The sequence below is a fragment of the Papilio xuthus genome, unplaced genomic scaffold (assembly GCF_000836235.2).
Source record: "Papilio xuthus unplaced genomic scaffold, Pxut_1.1 DF828142.1, whole genome shotgun sequence".
Lineage (NCBI taxonomy): Eukaryota > Metazoa > Arthropoda > Insecta > Lepidoptera > Papilionidae > Papilio > Papilio xuthus.
In genome coordinates, this window is record NW_013530507.1 from 5,380,911 (window position 1) to 5,388,755 (window position 7,845).

Genomic DNA, 7,845 nt, shown 5'->3' on the forward strand with positions numbered 1-7,845 from the left:
TCGAAATTATTACTTGCATTGAAATATGCGCATTGTACATTTAATAAATTATACAGTAAAACAAAGCAAAATAAACCTTATTCCAATTAAATAAGATCTAAAATAAATGTAATTTAATGCCTCATTGACCATAAATTTACCGAATCAGAGATAATACGATACAATAATGTCATCAGTACGTTTTAACCATTCATTCCTCCAAAGTCGGTGACTTCCTTTGCATTTTGCTTCAACTGAAAATTATAAATAAAAGTCAATTGTTGAGTACTTCTAAAGTTGTTGACAAATTAAAATATCACCTAGTTAAAATCATAATTTAACATTAAGACATAACTGATTCATAAAAAGATTTTGTTATCCCGAAAAATATTATTAAATCATGTGATTCCTACTACCCAAAAAAATATATGCCGGTATGACGAGGTCTCACCTTGCCCGCCTTAGAGTGCGATGAGGTCGCCAACGTCAGCGCGCGGCGGCACCGTGCTGGGCCGGAAGTACGTGCACAGGCGGTCGTAGAGACGCACACGAGCGTCGCGCGCCGCCCACCCCGCCTCCTCCTCCTCCTCACTGGCCGCGCCCTCACACGCCCCGCCCACTTCGCCCACGTCCCACGTGTCCGGCGTGGGCGGGCGCACTTCCTCGAACGGCTGCGGCGAGTCCAGGCACGAGTCATCCGCGCCTAGCACCTGCTTGAATTACGTCATTTTTAGTCAAAGTTTGTTAAGTTAGTATAGTAAGAGTTGTGTGCCATATTACCGCAGCGAGAGCGTGCGCGAGGTCCGCGTGCGGCGTGCGGCGAGCTCGGCGGCGGGCCAGCGTACGCGTGCGGTGCGGCGTCAGTGCGCATGCGGCGTTCCACTCCGCCGGCGGGCTCGTGAACAGCGCCGTCGCCAGTTTCTGGAACTGTGACACCTGCAACGACACATTAATCGATTATTAAGTATTTTGTCGTGTCTTTTTTTCTTTCTCGTCTTTATTTATTTAAATATAATAGAATCAAAGATTTAAAAAGAATGAGTCGATGAGTTATGTGACCTGTGCGGGGTCGCAATGGTCGAGCGCAGCGCTTAGATCGTGCCGCAGGTAATGTAGGGCCTGCGGACGCAGCTCCGGCGCGGCGGCCATCTCGCGGTAGTGTGCCTCGCGCAGGGTGGCACGGAGAGCGCGCCACACTCCGCCGCGAGACACGCGCCTCAGTCGCAGCGCCCACAGGTCGTCCAGCCGCAGCCGCGGGCTGGCCGCCGTGCCCGGATTGCCGCCGAACAGGTAGTGGATCTGCAAACATGCGTAAACACTTAAAAAAAGACTTTATGTGACATTATTATAATGCCAAGGTAAAGAAAAATGCGTTAAGAAATGTTATGTATGATTCAAAAACAGTCGGCACCTTCCTAACAGGATCGTAGACGAGCTGGTGCGCAAAGCGTGGGCGTGGCTCCGCGGGGGTGACGCTGTCGTTGCGGTACACGCACGTCCACGTCATCCGACGCAGCGAGAACACCCACAGCGAGTTGTACACGCGCTTGTCTTTCTCCTTGCTCATGCCCTATAACAAATACACGCACAGAAAATTAATGAACTCATCAGTGCTAGAAAGATGAAATGGCCAGTTAGGGTCTAACGCATGCCTACGGAATTATCCGTATCCATATGTTGTTGTGTGCGAACATACCGAGAGCACGAACATCTCGTCAGTGTCGGGATCGAGCGTGGCGCGCTGGGTGAAGCCGGCGGCGGGCGGGGGGCAGGCGGCGGCGCCGGCACACAGCGCACCGCACCGCCCCTCGCCCACGTCCCACCACCACAGGTCCAGCAGCTGCTCCTTGTTGCGCTGCCCCGCGAACATGTACAGGCGACGCTGCACCTGCACATATCACAATATCATAGGTAAACAACGCAAATAAGATCCGTGTGGAAGTATAAACCTATCGACAGCGACAAAATGTTGTAAGAACGTGAAATAAGGAAACTTGTTTAACGAGTACGTTGCGTGTACGTGGGCGTATGTACTTACTGGATGGAAGAGCATGGAGTGAGAGACGCGCGGCTGCGGTGCGGGCAGCTCGTGCCGGTCAGCCAGCAGCTGCTGCCACGTGTTGCTGCTGATGTAGTACGCGTACAGGCCGGAGTACTGCGGGCTCACCAGCTCCTCGCTGAAATAACATTACACGTTACGCCAAACACAAAATAAAGTTTTAAATTCAAATCAATAGCACGTAAGATCATTAAATTGTTTCTCGATTGCAGTAGAGTTAGTCAAATCGGTGGGACCCAATAGCGTAATACGGCGCAATTAAAATTCATAGAAGTAATCAATTAGCAATAACTAAGAAAATGATTATAGTATATGACATACGTGTTAGAGGGCAGCACTCGTCCACCGAAGACGTATATGGTCTGCGTGTCAGCGTCGAGACACATCTGGTGGTCGAAGACGAGGCGCGGTCCCCCCGCCCCCGCCGTGTTTGCGCACGCCAGAGACCACGCCCCCGCCGACACATCGTACACGTACAGCTCGCTCTGACACATACAACTAAATATAAAACTATGAATTTGTGAAACAACAACTTATTCAAGGTCAAAATCAATTTTCAGTCAATCCCAAACCAGATGTAATGTTTGTGGACAGGTCCAGGGTTTATTTTGTCTACAGCAAACTGAGCTTTTGGTTTAATAGTATATTTTACTGTATTTTTGAATATAAATATATTATTTTAAATTTTTATTTTATAATGTTTGGATAGCAACGGGATTAAAAGGTAATCGTTAGCTAAACGAGTCCTTACATTCATATTGGCTGGCACTCTCTGAGCATTGTCGAGGTACCGTCCGAGCGTGTATAGGCGATCGTTGACTGGATCGAAGACCATCTTGTGGCAAGACCTAGGTGAGGGTCCGCCCACCTGGCTGCTATGTCGGCACAGCAGCGACCACCTCTCCTCACCCGTGCTGTAGCTCCACAGGTCGTCCAGGTCCTCCGTACCGTTCCATCCACCGAACAAGTATAGAGTACCTACATATATAAATAAGTAGGTATATCTATTTCACCTTTTTATATAAACGCAAAGGCGTAAGCTGAAAAATTACTGAAAAGCTGATGGCAGCTTAGTTAAGCTTCGCCCAGTAGCCAAAAATTGCTTTTTTTTTCTTTATAAATACTCGTTTTTGATTAAAACATTATTATATGTCGAAAGTTGCCTGTAATTAAATTTAATATCAGCTTGTTATCTAGAAGTATAAGAGACCTGTGTTGGTGTCGACGACTAGCTGGTGACCACCGCGCGGTCCGGGGCGCGCCGTGCACGCTCCCCCGCACCCCGCCTCGCACGCATCCGCACCCTCCACCCCCGCCGCACCTGCCCCTACTGCCCCGCCGTTCAGCAACTCCTGCCAACACAATCAATTCATTGTGTCTACTATATTATAATATGCAAAACATTAAGACATGTATACATATTATTAAAATTAGATTATCTATATAAAACAACAAAAAAACAATTTTTTAATGTTTGTCTGTCCGTCCGCAAGACTACGTTTGTTTCAGGTAATCACCAGAATGGCTGGACCGGTAAGTTAGCTCATGCACGCGGGCATATTATAGGTTTTTTTTCCTGCGCTGACAAAGTCGTGGGCGACCGCTAGTTTTACACATTTATATAAAGAATTAAGGGATTTAGATAGTTACAGAAGAGTTGTAATAAGATCTTGCAGTGTTAACTGGCAGCTCCATTCGGGGCTCGCGGTCCGCACACGCGAGCTCGTGTGGGCGAGGGCGCGGCGTGGGCGGCACGTTGTCTCCGCAGCACAGCCGCGCCTCCACCGCCGCCGAGCAAGGCGACAGCTGCCTCCATTCCGGTTGGTATGGCTGCCATGACAGGTACCAATCCATCTCACCCTCTAGATAACAAAAAAAGAAAATTAACATTTTTTGTTAACAATTTTATAAAACCGTTCATTTTATCCTTACCATTCATAGCCTCTTCTAAAATCTCTTCAGCTAACTTGTAGTCTCCGTTTTCGACCAATGCATTCCATAGCCTGGACTGTGTTGGTCCTTCGAGCTGGACGCCGCTTTCCCTGGATAACGCTTCGAACGCGTCTTTGTACCGTCGCCGGCGTAAATGCTTCAACAGTATACGAACTGCCTCTTCCTCTTTACGCTTTAAAAAAATAGTAACAATCAATGATTGTTGACAAGGTCTTTGCCGACAATATTATAGTAGAACATACCAAGTTGAAAGTTTCCATGGCATTCTGGACCAGATCTTCTTGATTTGTGCCGTGCAATTCGACATACCATATGGTATAATTGTAAGCCGGACCCCAAGAAAGTAGGGGAACAATTTTGATGTACTGCACAGGCAAGTAGAGTCCTTCCGTAGTTCTATTCCTGAGTTTGAAAGTCTCCGGTGCACTATCCTTTTTCAGACCACTGCAATAATTCAAATTTTTTTAAATTTTCCTACTAAAATATAGACAACAGTGTTATTTCATCTACTAGAATTAGATGGATTTTTCGTTTCTTATTTATTAAAGCTAGGTTATAAATAGGAACCTAGAATATTCGCGGGCTACTTCAACCAGGAAAATATAAAAAGATGTAATATAAACATTTGTGGTATTAGTGAAATGCATTGGAAGGGAAATGGTCACTTTCACACCGAAACAACACAGTATACTTCTCCGAAATGACTACAACAGCAGAAGAAGGTTATAACCTATTTTTTTTTACCGGAAAGAATTAAGATATATAAAATGCTACAAGAAAAATAATACATCTACAAATTAATTTGATCACATTGTTTAGTTATATACAATTAAAGAAGTTGATTGTTGAAACATAAGAAAATGTAACAATTCTCCTACATTTTGATGACAAAATCATGTCTTCAATGGAAATAAAATAATATAATAAAACACTTGATTCAATAATGTCAAAACCTTTTCAATTCAATACTCTACATATTACATTGCAAATAAAATTAACAATAATGGAAATTAAAGTGATTTAAAAGTTATAGTATATAACATTATTGGTGGCTCAATACACCATTAACAAATTACTATTTTTAAAACCAAAACAACTAATAAAAATAGACACTTAACAATTCAATCTAATTAATGTTGACTTTTGGATATAGCCATTAACCTATGATGATAATGTTTTGATGTGATGACATATCCTAATTAAACATAAATTCCATTAGCTTAATTGTAGGCTAGTGACCAAAGCAACAATAACATCTGTTGCACCACACAGAACACAGGCATGAAGTGGAAACAGTTCTACATTTTGATAAGTGTGTATATCCAGACTATGTTCAACATCCATGCTAATTTTAAGCAAGATCTGTTAAAACATCCAACATATTGCATTTATAATATTAGTAAGATAGAAATAATCTTTACTGTATAATTCCACTACACTGATACTCATCTTACTAATATTATAAATGTGAATGTTTGGATGGATGGATGGATATTTGTTTGTAGATATCTCTAGAATGGCTGTACAAATCTTGATGAAATTTAGCATAGATGCAGAGAATAGTCTTGAAGAACACATGGGGTAACTAGTAATATATATATATATATATATAACATCCCTTTTCAACTCTATTAAAACAGGTTAATCCTACAGTTACACATACTAAGTATACTTACGCTGATAAAAGTAGAGAAAAGTTATTTTCATCCGTTCCACCAAACACTTGAAACTTCTTGAGATCACTCACATGTGGTTTTAAATATTTACCAAATATTATAGTGTCTACTATTGACAAGGATTTTAACTTGAGGATAATATATTGTGGTTGCAGCATGTTGGCATTTGAACTGTCCGTAAACCATCTTGATAATTGATCAGAGGGGTTGTTAACCATGATGTTTCTAAAAAAAAACAGTTTCATTACTAAAAGCTATCTAATGACACAGAAAATTACTACACACAAATTAAACAAAAACCAAAATATATAATTTTCATAGTTTTACCTCTTAGCAATGGTTTTGGTTAGAATTGTTTGGTTGTATATGATTGTTACATAAACATATAAATATAATCACAAAAGAAGAAAATAGATTTGATATACCACCAGTGACATTGTTATTGTTCAGTTTTGAACTATAACATGGCTTTGCAGTAATAATTCAAAATAAGAATAAAATATACAGTGCAAAGTCGTGATAGTTTTGATTTTTTTATTTCCTGAATACAAGCATCGATTTTTGTTTTTGTTTAAATGCGTATATGTATGTGTGATTTTATGTCATTGTAAAATTCAGTAGTTTCCAATCTTCTGATACTTAAGGTACTCCCCAATAATAAGATTTCCTATAAAACATTCCCTAATTATGTACTTCTGTAGCTAAAAATAAACAAAATAAATACCGGGAAAATGGAATTAATTAAACGCATATAAGAATAAAATGTAAATACATACTGAGGGACATAATTCGCCGAATAGCTGGAGTATTTATGAACTGCATAACATAATTTAACGGATTCATATTTCTCGTCCATATCCATATCGCCGCCTTTTTAATTAAATAGCACTATTTTCATATCACAATTACAGAATTCACATCTGACAACTAACTGACAGCAGCAGCCAAAGAGTATATAAAATAAGAGACGGGACTCTTGACTAATTAGATACACAAACGGAGAAAAAAAATTGTCATTTTCAATGCAAACAATATTATGAACAAGTCTACGTTGCTACCAACCTAAAAAAATCAATCTGTCAGTTTCCTTTTTGACGTTTAAAGTATTATTCGAGGGAAAACAATTTAGGAAAAATAAACCATTTCGTTAATTGCAACTTTAATTTAATCTTCTGACTAAAGCAAACATATTTTAAGAACGCAACATAATACTCACTGCTTTCGTAATAATAATAATAATAAATCTTTAATTCAGACACATGGTCCATACAAAACAAAAATACAAATTAAACACACTAGCACAAAAATTAAATAAAACAAAATTCTTTAGGGCACATGTAGACGTGTCCACATGGCCAGCACTGGACAGTCCAATCCCACTCTATCAACAATGAGTTGCAGGTAGCTGTTGGTGCTGTGCCGCACCCGCCGCATCAGGGATGCTGCTCTCTTCCTGATTAATGCAGCGAATCCGTCAACACCAGCATCAGCAAACATCCCAGACGCGCTGCAGAAGCGCGGCAGCCCCAACAGAGCCCTGAACTCATTGTTGTACTGAACCCGCAAGGCATTGTAAGCCCTTTGCGAACGCTTGAACCATAGGCTGCACATATAAAGGGACTGACAGTAGGCTTTAAAAAGTGTAATTTTCACGGGTGTAGTATGGAGATCAACTTACGAAGACCGCTCAACGATGGGCTCAGCAGTATCATATCATCGGCGTAGCTTATATTATTTATCATGGTGCCATCTATGGAACAGCCTATACCAGTACCGCTGAGCTCACGGATCAATCCATCCATATAAAGGTTAAAAAGTCTGGGTGATATCAGCCCCCCTTGCCTCAACCCCCAGCTCAATCAATCTATACTCATCCGATACCGCCCCATCCCACTTAACATAATTGGTTTGATTCGAATACCAGCACTTTAATAGAGATATGAGCTCGCAAGGAAGGTCTGTGTCGTCAGACAGTTTCTGCCACAATTTATTATATTGGACCATATCAAATGCCTTTGATAGGTCTAGGAAACAGGCATATACGGGAGTATTTCTATCAGTGTAGTACTGGACAGTATTTTTGAGTGTTAAAATTGCTGTTTCAGTGGACAACCCAGGTTGGAAACCAAACTGAGCGTCGTGTAGCCTAATATGTTTCGATAGTTGTTCATCAAGCAC

The 7,845-nt window shown here is 41.2% G+C and overlaps 1 protein-coding gene across 1 annotated transcript; it reads right to left on the minus strand.

Annotated features, from left to right (window-relative positions):
* muskelin (muskelin 1) lies at positions 1-6,602 on the minus strand. Its single transcript, XM_013307140.1, has 15 exons — positions 6,444-6,602; positions 5,668-5,892; positions 4,234-4,435; positions 3,971-4,163; positions 3,689-3,900; positions 3,249-3,390; positions 2,790-3,016; positions 2,360-2,523; positions 2,018-2,156; positions 1,676-1,867; positions 1,391-1,549; positions 1,039-1,278; positions 760-915; positions 431-689; positions 1-233 (listed from the first exon to the last, which is right to left on the minus strand). Exons 1-14 carry the CDS (start codon positions 6,527-6,529, stop codon positions 441-443), a joined length of 2,586 nt encoding a protein of 861 aa, XP_013162594.1. The 5' UTR covers positions 6,530-6,602; the 3' UTR covers positions 1-233; positions 431-440.
* Positions 6,603-7,845: the final 1,243 nt, after the last annotated feature.

Excerpts from the sequence above, each read along its gene's own strand:
- muskelin (XM_013307140.1), bottom strand. The coding sequence starts at position 6,529 with ATGGATATGGACGAGAAATATGAATCCGTTAAATTATGTTATGCAGTT. Across the intron at positions 4,164-4,233 it reads CCATGGAAACTTTCAACTTG|CGTAAAGAGGAAGAGGCAGT; the intron begins GTATGTTCTACT and ends ATTTTTTTAAAG. Across the intron at positions 690-759 it reads TCGCGCACGCTCTCGCTGCG|GTGCTAGGCGCGGATGACTC; the intron begins GTAATATGGCAC and ends TAATTCAAGCAG.